Raw genomic sequence first — 16,779 nt, forward strand, 5'->3', positions numbered from 1 at the left:
ATGGGGTTTTGTCATTAGCTCCCACCTCTTAGGGTGGTGTTGAGGGTTACTCCAGTCAATCAAGGTAAAGCCTTAGCCCAGGAAATGTGAGTTACTGAAGGTCCGAGAAGTGAAGGTTTTCAGGTGTGTAGTTGCCTGGACGCTGGTGAGGGCAGGGCCCGTGGTCTGCTTGGCCCTGTGCCCAGAGTCTGGCAGGGGTGGGTGCCCACTCTACATGGCCGAACGAGGGACAAAGCCTGCCCGCTGTGCCTCATTCCCTCTACTCTGGGGGTGTGTGAGGTGCTCCCTGGCGGGGACTGAGCAGAGCTAGGGGTTGTTATCAGGGCTTCTGCAGGCCCTGAGTGTGTCTGTTTGGACCTGTCCACAAGGCCCACACCCAGCTCGGGGAGGGTGGGGGGCATCTGGGGCCCTGAGTTATCGGAGCCTTCCCGCGCCCCAGCTACTTCTCACACGAAACAGGACTGGTGGCTGAGGCCGCTGTCCATTGCCCCTCACCCCTGCCTCATTGCATCCTGTCTCCACCCCACCATACTGCACCCTCCCCTCTCCGTGTTTTTAAGTTGGCCTTTCAAGCAAACTGCGTTTCTTTCCCTTCCTCCCTTCCTTTTAAATTTATTTATTAAAAATTTTAAAATTGTGGTAAAAAAGATGTAACAAAATGTACCATCTTTACCATTTTTAAGTGTGCACTTCGATAGCATTAAGCGTGTTCACTCACGTTACTGTGAAACAGATCTCCAGAACTTCTCCGTCTTGCAGAATTGAAACTGTACCCGTTAGACAACAAGTCCCCATTTCCCCCTCCTTCAGCTCCTGGCAACCACTGCTCCACCATCTGCCTCTGAATCTGACTTCTCCAGATACCCCATGTAAATGGACTCATGCACCACTTGTCCAGTTGTGATTGGCTTATGTCACCGAGCACAATGCCCTCAAGACAAACTGGCTTTCTTATCTACGAATCTGTTTCTCTACCCGAGCAGAGTGATTGTTGTCCATCCCTACGAATGTTAACACCCTGCCTGGGCAGCTGGGCCACCTGTCTTCATCACGTTCTCCCCATGATTCTGACCCCTACCTTTTGAGAAACAGTGGATTCCAGCCAGGGCAAGACGCCGAGCAACCTCAGCTCTGTCATTTCCCTTCACTGGATGTTGGTGGGGAGGGTGTCCCCAAATCCTTCAACTCCAGGATTTAAATCCAGGTGGGCCCTTGGTGACCAGGCTCCGAGGATGGGCCTTTTGAGAGGCCAAGGGGTACAGAGGAGGGGGAATATGGGTAAGGAGCTTTAATTCCTGCACCTGTGAAATGGGGCTAAAATGCCGATTTTGTAAGGCTGTTGTGGGAGTGACAGGGGTAGCACCCATGTGAGGGTCTAGGTACCCAGAAGTTCCACTTTTCCACAAGGCAGGCTCCTCTGGGGGTGCTGGTTGTCCCTGGTGGGCAGTTTGTGGGTTTCACTGATCCCGGTTCTTGTGATTGTTTACTGTTCTGTGTGTATACTACAATAAAAGCTTATAAAAACGTAGTGAGTTTTTCCTCCTTCCACAGTCAGACTGCGGGCGCCTCAGGGTCTCAGGTAGTCTTCCCCACATCTGAGCACAGGGCAGGGGCAGGAAAGGGGTCTCCCCAGGTTTGAGGATGAGGTTCCACCCAGCACTGCCATCTCTCACTTTTCTGCGACGTTTCTCTGCCCCCTGGTGGTGGGAGGGGACCTGAGAAGAGATACACCCCCAAGTGGGACCCCCCCCCCCTACCCGCAGCGTGCCTAGCGCGTGGCTTCTCCCCACCCTCTCGCCCACTTCAGCCAAGCCGGGAAGGATCTGACCAGGATCCAGAAGCTTCGGGCCTGGGCTGGGAGGGGAAGCGCAGGCAGCAGAGGGCGGGGCTGCAGGTGGGGTTGGTTGGGAGGGGCTGCAGGTGAGGGCTGGAAAAGCTGCTATTTAAGGGGGGGGGCCGTTGACCATAAGTTTATAATTAGGCTGCCTCATCTCGTGGGAATTGGTGCTCCTGCTAGCTGAGGGGCCAGAGAGGCCCATCTCCGGCAGCATGAGCATAGGAGGCCTCTGGCCATGGGTGCTGGCTCTGCTCTCTTTGCCCGGTAAGTGGGTTGCCTCGCCCTACTGCCCCCGTCGTTTTGGTTCTAGCCTGCGGAGTCCTGGGGGCGGCCAGAGGGTGTGGCTGGAGCCCGCAAGGGATGGGAATTGATCTGCTTGGGTCAGAGAATGGGCTTCCAGGGATGTTCCTAGAAGCCAGCTCCTGGGGGGCCGGGGAGGACCTCCGGAGGACGCTGGGAGCAGAGGGCCTGCCTGGCAGGAGAGGGCAGGAGTGACGCTCCAGGCGTTCGTGCTCTGCTGGCCATGCCAGGCTTGCCCAGGCTGAGCCCATTTCCAGACCCCTGGGCTGACGAGGGGGGCAGGGGGCAGGGTCTGAGGCTAGCCCGCACCCAGCTGTCAGCGTTGGAGACTGAGGTCTGTCCCCATCTTCCTCCCTCTTGCTGCCTCCCCTGCCTCATACACACCCAGACACTTGGAGCCTGGGGCTGCCTTTTGAAGTCCAGTCTCAGTCCCGCTAAGGGAGCTCCTTCCTCAAAGTTGTCCAGGCTTCAGCAGCAGGTGGGGCTGACAGGGGGGGCCAGGCAGGCTCCCAGGACTCCCTCCTGGAGACCTATCTTTGTGAAGGGCCTGGGTCTTGCCGTCTGACACCCCACTCCCACCCCACCTCATGTCCTGTCATCCTGTGTCACCATTGGGGGCACTCTGGCCATCGTGCATATGTACCTGTGTGTCTGGGCCAGGTTTCATCCTAGGAGTGCCCTCGGCCTCTCGCTGCCCAGGAGTCTGTGGGACCAGATTCTCAGAAGACCTCACCCCTGAGGGGACCCAGACGTCTTGGGATAAGGACATCCCTGCAATTAACCAAGGTGAGGGCACTGTGTCTTCTCTTGGGGTTTGGGGTATGAAGTTGTCCATGTGGCGCGTGAAAACTGTGCTGAATGCTCAGAGAACAGAGAAAGCTGGGAGGAAACGTGCCAGCTTTCTTAGTGGGTCTTGGAGAGTAATGGTTCCACGGGCAAATTCTTTTTTTTTTTTTAATTTTATTTATTTTTTATACAGCAGGTTCTTATTAGTTATCTATTTTATACATACTGGTGTATATATGTCAATCCCAGTCTCCCAATTCATCCCACCACCACCATCACGGGCAACTTCTTAAGTCTATTTTTCTGCATCTTCTCGACTGGGTTGTTACTTTTATTAAGAAGGGGGAAAACAAGAGGTTTATAAAAAAAATGGAGAGCCCCGTACTTTTATCAGGCCAGGTCTGGTGTTGAATAGAGTCATTAGTGGCTGTTTGGAAACAGGTCAGCCAACTGGTTCAGGATGACCTGCAGGTGTGAGGCGCTGGTGGGGGGAGGTCCAAAGACCGGGAAGCGTGAGTCTCTGGCCTCCCTGCCTGGGGATTTCAGCTGAAGAATGAGAACATACAGATAACCTGGGACAAAGCTAGTAGAAATAAAGACTGGAGTTCAGAACGGGGTTGGGGGTAAGGGGTAGGGGATGGGAATCTGCCGCATGTGGTCTGCACCTCCCCTTCCTCTGTGAAAAGCTTGAGCAGGGCCGTTCACCACCTTTAGGTCACTGTGGCTGGTTCTGGCCATCTCCAGACCAATCTGAGGCCTCCTGGGCATTGCTTTCCAGCTGCTGTGGAGGATTCTCTCTGCTAGGGCTGCTGGTGGCCCAACGACCTGTGAGCCTAGTGTAGTACCGGCCATAAAGCCCTTGACCGGGAGGCTCACACCCTCCCCAGCTGCTGAGAATGTTGACTGCTAAGGCCTCGCAGCTGGAGACCCTCGGCCAGGGATACCTGGGAAGCTATGCCCTGCCCTGCCCCGGGCGGCCCAGCCACAGCGACTCATACAGGACGTGGGTCTGGCCCCATGCCTCCAGGTGGGATAAGTCTGTAGTGCCACTTGGGGTCCAGAGCTCCTATGGGGTCCGGCTGGGGCTCTTCCCCAGCGCTCTTCACCTCTCCCTGCTTCCACCATCAATCACCTGCAGATGGCTCCCTGGCTCAGGCTCTGCTTCTAGGGAACCCAACCTCCAGGATGCCAGGCACTCTTCTAAGGTTCCTGCTGGGGCTGATATCCTAGTAAAGAGGCTGTGGAGAGGGCTGCCAGCTGTGGCAGAAAACGAGGCTGGAGGGAGGGAGAGGGGGAGGGGGGAAGGGGAGGGCAGGAGCCAGTACCCACCCTCCTATGGTGGTGCAGGCTGGCGTTTCTGTCACTTGCCACTCTAAGGGTCCTGAGTGTCACACTGATGGGTAGGGGTGAGGTGGGCTGGGAGACCGTGTTCTGAGGAGTGTGGCTTGGGCTGGAGCCGAGGATGAAGACAACTGGAAGAATGGCATCTTCCTGAGAGCAGAGGGCCTCAGACGCAGGAGCTGGGACTGGATTTTTTTTTTTTTTTTGGCCACGCCATGGGCTCACATGCGGGATCTTAGTTCCCTGACCAGGGAGCAAACCCGTGCCCCCTGCAGTGGAAGCGTGAAGTCCTGACCACTGGACCGCCAGGGAAGTCCCTAGACCTGGCTTGTGTGGATCTCAGGAGAAGTGCACCTTCTGAGCAGGGGAAGGGTGAGATCGGGCTGAGAAGCATTGCACACGTTTGTAGACTGGGACTCGGGCTGTGTGACCTGCCTGAGGTCACTTGCCTGTGGGACAGCCTCAGAGCCGGAAGGAGGATGGACCCTGGGGTTGCCTGGCCTGGCAGCCAGGGTCTCTCCTGGGCCTGTCCTCAAGTCTGTGCTGTGGAGGGCATGGACCCACACACGCCCCTCCCTTCCTTCCCAGGGCTCATCCCAGAGGAAACCCCAGAGAGCAGCTTCCTCCTCGAGGGGGACATCCTCCGGCCGGTGCGTGTGAGCATGCGTACACACACGTGGGTGTAAATAACCTCACAGGTAGTGTCAGAGACCTTTGAGTCCACCCCTTGGCATCATGGGGGGGTGACGTGTGAGGGATCCACCTTTGCTGCTCGTAGCTCTTCTTGCCGAAGTCAGAGCGAATGTTCTGCTAGGAATAAGCCAGCCTGAGGGAGGGTGACCTCTGCAGTGCTGGCAGCAGTCAGCCTGAGAGGGCTTCCTGAAGGAGGGGGTTTGGACTTTCAAGACCCAGCTTGCTACCCTACCCGGGGGAGGTGCTCAGGGAGTATCGGGACAAAGGAAGAGGTAAGCACAGGTTGGCAGAGTGGCCGGTGGGGCTATAGGGAGGTGTTTGTGGGGAACATCGGTGGTGGGAGCAATGGTCTCGGGACGACGGAACAAGAAGTAACACAGGAACCATCCTGCCCAGGGGTGGGGGCAGGCTCAGAAAGGGAGAAGCCTGGATGGGAATAGGGGCGACTTGCATTGCCATCTTTTAGGAGACACTTGCCTAAATTGGGGCGAGGGTGGGCAGAAGACTCCTGAATAGGACAGTGGCCTGGTGTGAGCTAGACTGTGCCCCTGGTCTGAGGCTGTCCACTGATGGCACAGTGTAAGGCTGGGCCGAAGACTGAAGGCCAGCCTGGGGCAGGGCAGGAACCCCCGGGGCCGGGCGAGGCCCCTGTTCCCAGTCACCCAGTGAGTGCCGGGGGTAAAAGCAGAATCCAGTAAAACCTTTGGTACCAGTGGGGCAGGACGTGCTGGGGTGCTCTGAAGCCCAGGCTTCAGAGTTGGCAGAAGAATAAAGAAAGTTGCTAAGGCCATGGGTGTTGCCTTAGAATCAGCCCGAGGAGGACTGTGTCCCCATCTTCCCACCTGCGCGTTCAGAGGAGCTCTGTGGGCTGCTGTGCTCCAGGAAGGAGTGGGGGGGGGCGCTGCTGGTGGAGCTGAGCCCCTCTGAACTAGGCCCCCTGGGGTGCTGGGATTCCTAGCCAGCCTCTTCATTTTGTCTTGTTTCTCTTCTTGATAGAATAAGTTGTAAGTTCTATGTTATGTAGAAGAAAGGGTTGTGCTGTGCGTCATAACTCACGGAGCTGGCCCGCTGACTTCCCAGCTTCTATCCCATTTCTAATGACCAGCTATGCTCATGTACCCAGGGAGGTCTGCGGCTCACATCTTTAGGGCTCCCATGGCTGGAGGTGTGGCACCCTTGGGGGCGGGAAGCTTGGCTGACCGGGGTCCCTGAGCTGCCCTCTCTCCTCAGAGCCCTTTCCAGCTGTTCTCAGCGACCAAAAACAAGTGGCCCAAGAACGGTGGCGTAGTGGAGGTCCCCTTCCTGCTCTCCAGCAAGTATGGTGAGTGAGCCAGCCCCTCATTCCCAGTGCAGCCCAGGCTCCTCTCTGGGTTTTTGTTCCCTCTTCCCCTGCATCTCTGCGCCCCTTCTACCGCTACCACCCAAGTAGCCCTTCTACCAGAAGCCCTTCTATCCCTGCTGGCCCCTGAGCTGGGAGGCTAAAATCCTGGAGGAGCTGATGGGAAAGGTACATCTAGGGACTGTCTGATCCATTTCAAGACCAAATGGTCCAGAGGACAGTTATCTGCCCCAGGTCACACAGCCAGGGTCTGTCTGGAACCCTGCTTTCTTCTCCCCACACCATCGCACTGCCCTTTCTAGACATTCCGTTTTGGGGGAGTGATCTGAAGCTTGGTTCCCTCCCCAAGTGCAGACTTCCAAGGCGCTGCAAGGGCTCTAGGGGCTGGGCTGGGGCATCAGCCAGGGTGTCTCCTCTTCAGATAAGCCCAGCCGCCAAGTCATCCTGGAGGCGTTTGCTGAGTTTGAGCGCTTCACGTGCATCAGGTTTGTTGCCTACGAGGGCCAGAGGGACTTCATTTCCATCGTCCCCATGTCTGGGTAAGTGCTTCCGGGTATGTGTGCAAGTGTGTGTACTCGTGCATGTGCGGGGTGAGAGCCACAGCTGTCTTCAGTTCAGCCTGGAATTAACAAAGCTGTGGTCAAAGACCTGTGTCTGGGCCTCTGCCCCGGGTCCAGAGTACCCCTGCCCATCTGAGTGGTTTGCCCAGTGCGAGCTGGACCTACAGATACTCAGGGCAGGAGGTGGAGGAGACGTGGGCAAGGAGGTGCTCGACTCTCCTTTAAAGAGCCCTCAACTCCATCTCTGGGGAGATTTTGTGGCCTGGGGACTGAGTGCAGGTTTCATGAGACAGACCTGACCTCAGATCTGGGTTCCGCAGTGCAGGAACCAGGTGACTCTGGAATGTCCCTTAACTTCCGAGCCCCTTCTGCCTTCTCTCTGCAATGGGGGTGATGGCAATACTGCATTCCTAGCTTGCTAGGGGCCTAACAGAATGTGGGTGAGCTTTGACTTGGGGCTCCCCACGTGGGGACATTCACGTAATGAGCTGCTTCCGTCATCCACATTAGTATCGGCTCCTCTCAGTGCAGGCTGCAAAGGGGGTTCCAGTACACCCCCTTGGCAGAGGGCCAGGCAGTCAGGGGACTTGGGGCCAGCAGGCTCGGGACTAGAGCCCAGGATGGGGACTAGCTGTTGGTGCTCACTTACCCCAGGTCTTGGGAGGAGGGGTGAGGGTCCTGGGTCTGCCGATTCTCTGGGCTGGTGCCCACCCAGCGCTCTCATGGCCCTGCAGGTGCTTCTCGAGCATAGGGCGCAGTGGAGGGATGCAGGTGGTGTCCCTGGGGCCCAGCTGTCTCCGGAGGGGCCCGGGCATCGTCCTGCACGAGCTCATGCACGTGCTGGGCTTCTGGCACGAGCATTCGCGAGCTGACCGGGACCGCTACATCCGTGTGAACTGGAACGAGATCCTCCCAGGTGAGCCGGGTTGTGAAAGGCCAGGCTAGGCCAGGGGACTAGGGGGTGCGGGGGTGGGAGAGGTAGTCCTGCTGGGAGAAGGTGGCAGGAGGCATGGTCCAGGCCTGAGGAGTTGCCCGGCTATTTGGGAGTGGTCGTCCATCTTCCCCACTCCCTGCCTGTCTCCCATGGGGAAGGTGGGGTTCCTGCTTGCCTCCGAGACCTGGAGAATAGTCCAGATGCTGCAGCTCTGGGCCCTGAGCCTTCACTGCCACCCACAGTTACCCCGAGCTAGGGCAGAAATTTGCTGTGCGCCTCGTTTCTCTTCACGGACACCGGCAGTTACCTGAGGATGGAGTTGATGGTCTTAGGAATCTCGCTTGCTCATACTCAGCTAGTAGCCCCTCATGCTCTGGACACTGCTGTGTGGAGTCAGGGCAGGGACTGTGTTCCAGCCGGGGCGCTGAGCCGAGACGGAAGTCCTGGAGGTAGTGGGCCAAGTGTCAGACACAAGAGGCGCAGGGCAGTCCTGTGCGGCTTGGTGTGTGTGAGATGGGTGCTGATGGGCACCTGGGACAGAAAGTACAGGGAGGCCAGGCTCTAAAAGGTGGCAGTGGGAAAGCTGAGGCTGGTCTGGGGAGTGGGCCACTGCACTGAATGCCAGGGAGCAGCAGCTGGGTGCAGGGTATGGTGCCGGGGATCTGACTCCAGCAATGCAGGGACCCTGACCTTTGGCAGAGGGGGACAGCCTGCTGCAGGAGGTGAGGGGAGTCCAGACAATCGCTTTGTGAGGGAGGGAAGCAGAGGAGATAAGTGATGACTTGGGTTTGGGGGTATGGAAACAGAAGAAGATTTGGAAGGCTTCCTGTAAGCGGAGGCTTCTGGTGTGAGCGCCTTTGCTGCTGCTGTGGGGTTAGCCAGGTGAAATGGTCAGAGGTGGAGCCCAAGATGCATGCATGGATGCCCCTCCACTCCAAGAAGGGGATGGGAAGATGGGTAGCACCTCTCAGTGGGACGGAGATTGGAGCTTGAGATCAGAGATTAGTCTAGGTAAGTGGGGAGGAGACAGTGACAACATAGCCTGAAAATAGACTATAATCCTTTTAAGTGCTCATGGAGGGACTTCCTTGGTGGTCCAGTGGTTAGGACCCTTCCACTCCAGGGGCACGGGTTCAATCCCTGGTCATGGTGCCACCAAAAAAAAAAAAAAAAAGCTTAAGTGCTCATGGAATTCTTGTAAAAACTTATGATAGCCATAAAAACTTCAAATCTGAAAAAGTAGAGTTAATACAAACAGTTTGATCATGATGTAAAAAGTAGAAACTAATAATAAAATGAAAAACTTTATCCAACTGGAAATTAAAATTTAAAAAACAACAAACCTTTCTTTTAGCTATGAAGTAAAAGAAATTGCAGGAATTCTTAAAACATAAAAACACCTTAGAACCAATGGTTCACAGCTAAAGCAATGCACAGGGAAAACGTGTAGACAAATACTTACATCAATAAACAGAGAGAACAAATTAGGCATTTCAGGGCTTCCCTGGTGGTGCAGTGGTTGAGAGTCCGCCTGATGATCCAGGGGATACGGGTTCGTGCCCCGGTCCGGGAAGATCCCACATGCCACGGAGCGGCTAGGCCCGTGAGCCATGGCCGCTGAGCCTGCGTGTCCGGAGCCTGTGCTCCGCAACAGGAGAGGCCACAACAGTGAGAGGCCCGCGTACTGCAAAAAAAAAAAAAATTAGGCATTTCAATCCAAGTTAAGAAAAAAATGAAAGCAGGAGGAAATTACTGAAGGTAAAAGCAGAAATTAATGAGTTAGAAAACAAACAGCACTAATAAACTGAAAAGCTGTTTTGCTTTTGTTTCTTAACAATAAAACAAGTTAAACACCAGCTACCCTAATGGAAAAAATTGCCTAAGAATGGACAAAAAAGAGAATACATTTTACTTAGTTAATATGTACAGAACAAACTGCTAAAATATGCAAACTAATAACAGTAATTAACTGGAGGTGGGGAGGCGGGGACTCAGGAGGGGGGCGGAGTGGGAGATTGAACCAAGCAGTCTACTGGGCAGGTATTTTCAGGCAGGTGATGGGATATAAAGGGGTTGGAATTCCATTTTAGTGGTAAGGAGGCTGCTGGTGACCATGGGTGGGTGTGGAGGTGGCTGGCTGGGTCTGGGGGTTTGGAGGGTGCAGCTCTTCTTTCAGAGGCTCACTGTGAAGGGCAGGACTTGACGGAGGGAACCTAGCCCCTCCCAGGCCTGGAGGAGCCAAGTGCCAGGGAGAAGCAGGTGCTCTGGCCGATGGCAAAGGGCTGGACTCCACACCCGGGGGTGGGGGTAGGGGATAGGGGGCGGGTGCTGTTGGCCCGAGGCAGGGAGAGCAGGTGGCTTTGCTTCTGGGAACGGGCTATCCCCACCGCACACGATGGGCTCAAGGGCCCGGCCTCTAAGGCTGGGGTGGGGAGTAGGCACTTTATCTCGCCGGTAGGGGGCGTCCAAGACACTCTTAGCAGCGTGTGTCTTCGTGGAAGCTGCAGGTCGTATAAAGATAGTCTCATACAGGGTGAGCTTGAGAGGAGGAGAAAGGTGGAGAGAAGTCTTAGGGGGCGATGGCGGGCCACCACCAGGTCCCTGTGCTTGCACATCAGCTGGTGCAGGTCTGGAACCCTCTCAGGGCACGGAGGAGACAGGGATCAGGGATCAGTGGCGGGGGTGGGGAGATGCACATCTGGCTGTAGTTTTGGACCCCTAGGCTCAGGTAGGCTGTACATTTCCAGAAAGCCCCTATCGCCTACCCTTCCTCCCCTGGCCCTCTTCCCACATCGCCAAGTATTTTTTCAGGCTTTGAAATGAACTTCATCAAATCTCGGAGCAGCAACATGTTGGTGCCCTATGACTACTCGTCAGTGATGCACTATGGGAGGTGAGGACCCCCTTTCCTTGCTTCCTTCCCTCTGCGCTGCCATGCCAGCTCCTGCCGTGGTCTGGGCTCAGGCCCTTGCCTGCTTGGGTTTCAGGCTCGCCTTCAGCCGGCGCGGGATGCCCACCATCACGCCGCTCTGGGCCCCCAGTGTCCAAATTGGCCAGCGATGGAACCTGAGCGCCTCTGACATTGCACGTGTCCTCAAGTTTTATGACTGCAGCCCGCTTGGCCGTGATCCCCGTGCAAAAGGTGAGTGACGGGGGACAGAGTGATTTGGGGAGCCAAAGGAGGCTCCTGTGTTGAGGTGGTGTGAGCGAGGGTCAGGTGCTAGGAGGTGAGGCTGTAGAGGTGAGCACGGGGAGATCACCAGGGCCTCACTGCAGGAGATGCAGAAAACGCACGTGAAAAAATTAACCCTCACTGGTGATTATAAAACTGTTAGATATAGGAATAGAGGTCACTTTTTTAAGTTTAACGTACCTACCAAAAACCCAGAGCAAAACTCATTTTTAATGTCAAAACATTAAAATTGGGACCAAGACAAGTTTTTCCACTATTGTCCCATCTATTCAACAATGTAGTGAAAGTCTTAGCCATTGTGGTACGACAAAATCAAAAGTCTGAGGTTTGGGAAGGAAGCAAAAATTGCCACTATTCATAGATGACTACATTGAAAGTAGCAATCTATAAACAAATTACTAGAACTAATAAGAATTTTAAAAAGTAAATATAATCAATATATAGAAATCAGTTTTATTTCTGTATATCAATAGTTAGGAAACATAATTCTTAAAGATACCATTATAACAGTGAAGATAAAGTTCTAAGGAGTAAATCTGACAGAAGCTATATAAAACTTTATGGAAAAAAACCTTATTACAATCGTTAAAGAATACTTAAGTAAATACAGAGATGTATCATATTAAAAGGAAGACAATATAAAAATGTAATTCTCTACTGATCTACAGACTCAATAAATTCCTGCTGAAAATCCCAATAAGTTTGGAGATCTTGACAAGTGAGTCTAAAATCTGTATTAGAAATGCAAAAGGCCAATAATAGCCCAGACACTCCTGAAGAGAAAAAAGTGGAGGGACTGCCCTAGCAGACATGAAGTTACGTAGATTATAAAATGTCTTTATATATATATATATAAAACATATAAATGTATAAATGCATATATTCATATATGTACACAGAATGTATATAAAATACCTTTATATAAACGTGTAGCAATGGTACAAGGGTAGATAATTGCCCACTGAAACAGAATGGAGAATTCAGAAATGAATCGTCCTCAGAAGTGGACACTTGATAAAAGGGCATTGATCACTAGGGAAAGAATAGGGTAGCCATTAAATAGCTCTAAAGACAACTAGTTATCCATTTTATTTTTTTATTATTTTTTAAAAATTTATTTTATTTATTTATTTTTGGCTGCGTTGGGTCTTTGTTGCTGTGCATGGGCTTTCTCTAGTTGTGGTGAGCAGGGGCTACTCTTTGTTGCCATGCGCTGGCTTCTCATTGCAGTGGCTTCTCTTGTTGCAGAGCACGGGCTCTCGGTGCGTGGGCTTCAGTAGTTGTGGCTCGCGGGCTCTAGAGCACAGGCTCAGTAGTTGTGGTGCATGGGCTTAGTTGCTCCACCGCATGTGGGATCTTCCCGGACCAGGGCTCGAACCCGTGTCCCCTGCATAGGCAGGCAGATTCTTAACCACTGCGCCACCAGGGAAGTCCCTAGTTATTCATTTAAAAAAATGAATTTCTAATTCATCATGCACAGAAATTCTAGTTGTATACAAGACTTCCATGTAAACCAAAAAAAACTCTAAAACTTTTTAGAAGAAAATATAGTAAAATGTCTTCATGACCTTGGAATAGGTAAGGACTTTTTTTAAATAAGACAGGCAACATGAGACAAAGCTGGAAAAATTTAAAAATCCAACTACATTGATCATAATAAATACTATTTATTAAAAGACATAAAAGTGAAAATACAAGTTACAGATCAGAAGAGAATTTTTGTAACTAATTGTACTCAAGGTATATTAAAAAAAACTTTTAGAACTTAGTAAGAAAAAACCCCACAAAGTAGAAAAGGCGAGAGACTTAACAAGCAATTCACAGAAGAAACCAAATTGGGAAACACAGGATATTCAACATCATTAATAATTGGGGAAATGCAAATAAAGACCACAGTACCTTTTTATACCCCTTAAATTGGTAGAAATTTAAATGTCAGATACGACCAAATACTAAGAAGAATATGAAGCAGTGATAACATTCATACTCTGCTATAGGAGTGTAAATTGCTGCAACCACTTTGGGAAACAATCTGATTTCTTATGAAGCTGAAGTGTATACGCCCCATGACCCTACTCCTAGGTCTTGTTGCATGTGTGTGCCCCCAACTCCAGCCATAGACAATCACTAATCTACATTCTGTTTCTATAGTTTTGCCTACTCTGGACATTTCATATAAATGGAATCATACAGTATGTGATCTTTTGTGACTGGCTTCTTCACTTAGCATCATGTTTTCAAGGTTCGTCCATGTTACCGTGTGTATCAGTACAGTTGACCCTTGATCAACGTGAGTTAGGGGTGCTGACCCTCCGCGCAGTCAGATCTGCCTATAACTTTACAGTCAGTCCTCCGCATCCTTGGATACACCAACCATGTATCGTGTAGTACTGTGAATATTTTACTGGAAAAAAAAAAATTCACGTATAAGTGGACCCATGCAGTTCACAGCTGTGTTGTTCAAGGGTCAACTATACTTCATTCATTTTTGTTGTTGAATGATATACCACATTTTGTTTATCCATTTATCAAAGGATCTTTGGGTTATTTCTACTTTTAGGCTATTATGAATAATGGTACTGTGAACATTCATGTATAAGATTTTATGTGGACATATATATATATTTTTTAGATGTTGGGGGTAGGAGTTTATTAATTTATTTATTTTTGCTGCGTTGGGTCTTGGTTTCTGTGCGAAGGCTTTCTTTAGTTGTGGCAAGCCGGGGCCACTCTTCATCGTGGTGCGTGAGCCTCTCACTGTCGCGGCCTCTCGTGCTGCGGAGCACAGGCTCCAGACGCGCAGGCTCAGTAGTTGTGGCTCACGGGCCTAGTTGCTCCACGGCATGTGGGATCCTCCCAGGCCAGGGCTCGAACCCGTGTCCCCTGCATTAGCAGGCAGATTCTCAACCACTGCGCAACAGGGAAGCCCCGGGCATATATTTTCTTTTCCTTTGGATATATACTTAGGAGTGGAATTTCTGGGTCCTTTGGTGACTCCATATTTAACTGCTAAATTGTTTTCCAAATTGGCTGCACTATTTTTCATTTCTACCGGCAATGTATGAAGGTTCCACTTTCTGCAAGCCCATGTCAACACTTATTCTTCTGATTATAACCACCGCAAGTGGGTGTGAAGTGGTATCTCATTGTAGTTTTTTTTTTTATATATATTTATTTATTTGGTGTGCTAGGTGTTCGTTGCAGCACGGGGGATCTTCGCTGCTGTGTGTGGGCTCTTTTTATTTGCGGTGTGTGGGCTCTTAGTTGTGGCATGCGGGATCTAGTTCCCTGACCAGGGATCGAATCTGGGCCCCTTGCATTGGGAGCACAGTCTTAACCACTGGACCACCAAGGAAGTCCCTCGTAGCTTTGATTTGCATTTCCCTAATGACTTTGAACATCTCTTTATGTGCTTATCGGTCATCTGTATATTTTTGGAAAAATGTCTGTTCAAGTCTTTTGCCCGTTTTTCAGTTGGGTTGTCTTTTACTGGTGAGTTGTAGGAATTCTTTATATATTCCAGATACATGTTCCTTATCAGATATATCATTTGGAAATATTTCCTCACATGTTATAGTTTAACTTTCTAGATGGTGTCCTTTGAATATAGACATTTAAAATTTTGATGTGAAGTCCAACTTATCTATTCTTTTATCACTGTATTTTTGGTGTCATATCTAAGAAGGACTTGCCTAACTCGAGGTCATGTAGATTTAATCCTATGTATTTTGCATGTGACTATCTAGTTCCAGCACCATTTCGTAGACTATTCTTTCCTATATATAATCTCAAATATTACATACCTTTTGAAAAATAAAAGGAGACGTGGCAAGAGCTTTGTGGGTAACTATTTGAGGCTTGACTAACATCAGGAACAGAATTGAGAGGTGGCTAGAAGGGGTCATGGGTCAATGGAAAGTTTATCAAGATGGTGGACACACAGCAAGTTTGGATACTGAAATAATGACCCAGTGGAGAAGGGGGAATGGATTTGGGGGGGGCAGAAAAATATCTAGAACATTCAGGGAGGAGTTGCTCTTGTTGGGAGCTGGGGAACTTCCTTGGACCTAATGGAAGGAAGAAGATGGGAACAGATCCGAGTTCACATGCAGATCCTGACGTGCAGGTGAGGGGCTCCGTCCCAGGCTTTGGCGGCATAAAGAGTGAGGTGAGGTCTCCAGCCGAGAGGCTGGGGAGAAGAGGATGGATGTGAAGGAAAAGGTGTGAAGCTGCTGACTGGAGAGCAGGAGAGGAAACCCGTGAGAGACACATGGCCGGGCCACGGGTGGTGCTGGGCTGCTGGCGGAGGCGTGGTGTAGGTTAGTCACCTGGTCCTCTAGGACTGGGGTGTTGTGGGCAGTTCTGACAGAGGGGGAGGTGCCTGGGGATGTCTCCAAGGGAGGGGCTGCACCGAGGGCTGTGGAACCCATGCCAGGTGAGGAGAGGGGTTTGGAAGTAAGGAGGCTGTGGGGCAAGAAGAAGGGGTTTGGGGGCTCAGCGGGGCTGAAGGATCGTGATAGTGAAGCGAGTGGGCTGGAAGTAAAGGAGGCGGCCGTCAGAGGGTGGGCAGCCGAGACCCGTGACTTTAGCAGGTGTGGTCTTGGCAGGTCCAGGCAGGGACTGGGCTGTGAAGTCACTGGTTGAAGCATGTCAGTTCAGATTGGTCAGTGTCCTTGCATGGAAGGTATGGCTCATCGGGAAGCCTTTGGTGGGTGGGCAGGAGTGACAGGGATGAGGGCGGTGCTGAAGGGGGGCTGGGGCCGACTGGCCGGATAACTTGGGCCTGAAATGAAGAGTCTTACAAAGCAGCCGGTGGCAGCCAGCTGTGGTCCGGGAGGGGCAGTGAAGGGCCAGCAACACCCACCCCACTGAGCACACGGCCCTGGTCATGCTCACGTGTGTCCTGCTGACGCCCTGGGTTTGGGCATAGCTGCAAGTGTAGGAAAAGTTCTGGAATAGGCCTCGGATATGGGTGAGAGGTGAGGTGTTGCCCTGTACGGAGCAGCCCCGGGTGGTCTGGGTGACAGGGGCTGCAATGCTAGATCTGGGGTTTGACCATCAGAGCAGCCGGGGGTGTGGGTGGGAGGTCATGGAAGATCCCAGTGGCCTGACCTTCTGCTGGTGACCTCCGGGACCAAGCGGGGAGGGAATGGGGTGGCTCTGTGGTCCTTGTCTCTAAGGGGGAGTTGGGAGTTAGGGTCTCGAAGGCATTGGGCAGTAGCATAGCAGGAGCGTGGCGGGTCGTCGCATCCCGTGAGCTGAGTTCTAGGTCACTGTGAATGAGGCTGAAGGGGGCTCTGGCTCTCGCAGCTGCCATACACTGTCCCTCTGTGATTCTGGGACGTAACCTATCTTTCCTCCTCTAGGGCTCCAGACCCACAGCGATGGTAGGAGCCCCACTCCCGCGTCTAGACCGTACCTGCAGCAGCTCCTAAAGGCACTGTTGGCAGAATCCAGGAGCCCTGGCCCCGAGGGCTTCGGGGCTGAAGAGAGCCCACGTGTGTGGAAGCCCCCCGCCCTGAGGAGTTCTGGTGTGGAGGCCTCTGCAAGGCCCCCCCAGCCCCCAGCTTCTTCCCTAAGGTCAAGGCCTGGAGCAGTGGTTCCTGGCATTGCCCTGGAGCAGTCCTGGCAGGCCCAAGTGCCCGCTGTACCCCCAGACCCATCTCTAGAAGCAGAAGACCAGCCAGCAGTCGTCTAGGCTATTTTGGAGAACCCTGCTCTGCCAGGAGCCCATGCCCCCAGAAAACGCTTCATAAGGACACCCAGAGGTCAAGCCTGTGGCTTCTGCCCCCAAGC

General features: G+C 52.2%; 1 protein-coding gene across 1 annotated transcript; it reads left to right on the forward strand.

Annotated features, from left to right (window-relative positions):
• The first annotated feature begins 1,758 nt into the window (after positions 1 to 1,758).
• Positions 1,759 to 16,779, forward strand: ASTL (astacin like metalloendopeptidase). Its single transcript, XM_022599093.2, has 9 exons — positions 1,759 to 2,101; positions 2,798 to 2,923; positions 4,853 to 4,914; positions 6,188 to 6,278; positions 6,718 to 6,835; positions 7,591 to 7,772; positions 10,602 to 10,683; positions 10,778 to 10,932; positions 16,350 to 16,779. Exons 1-9 carry the CDS (start codon positions 2,050 to 2,052, stop codon positions 16,679 to 16,681), a joined length of 1,200 nt encoding a protein of 399 aa, XP_022454801.1. The 5' UTR covers positions 1,759 to 2,049; the 3' UTR covers positions 16,682 to 16,779.

The sequence above is a fragment of the Delphinapterus leucas genome, chromosome 13 (assembly GCF_059928025.1).
Source record: "Delphinapterus leucas isolate spDelLeu-1000000601 "Yukka" chromosome 13, BTC_Dleu_Yukka2, whole genome shotgun sequence".
NCBI lineage: Eukaryota > Metazoa > Chordata > Mammalia > Artiodactyla > Monodontidae > Delphinapterus > Delphinapterus leucas.

Excerpts from the sequence above, each read along its gene's own strand:
- ASTL (XM_022599093.2), top strand. The coding sequence starts at position 2,050 with ATGAGCATAGGAGGCCTCTGGCCATGGGTGCTGGCTCTGCTCTCTTTG. Across the intron at positions 6,836-7,590 it reads TCCATCGTCCCCATGTCTGG|GTGCTTCTCGAGCATAGGGC; the intron begins GTAAGTGCTTCC and ends ATGGCCCTGCAG. Across the intron at positions 10,933-16,349 it reads CCGTGATCCCCGTGCAAAAG|GGCTCCAGACCCACAGCGAT; the intron begins GTGAGTGACGGG and ends TTCCTCCTCTAG.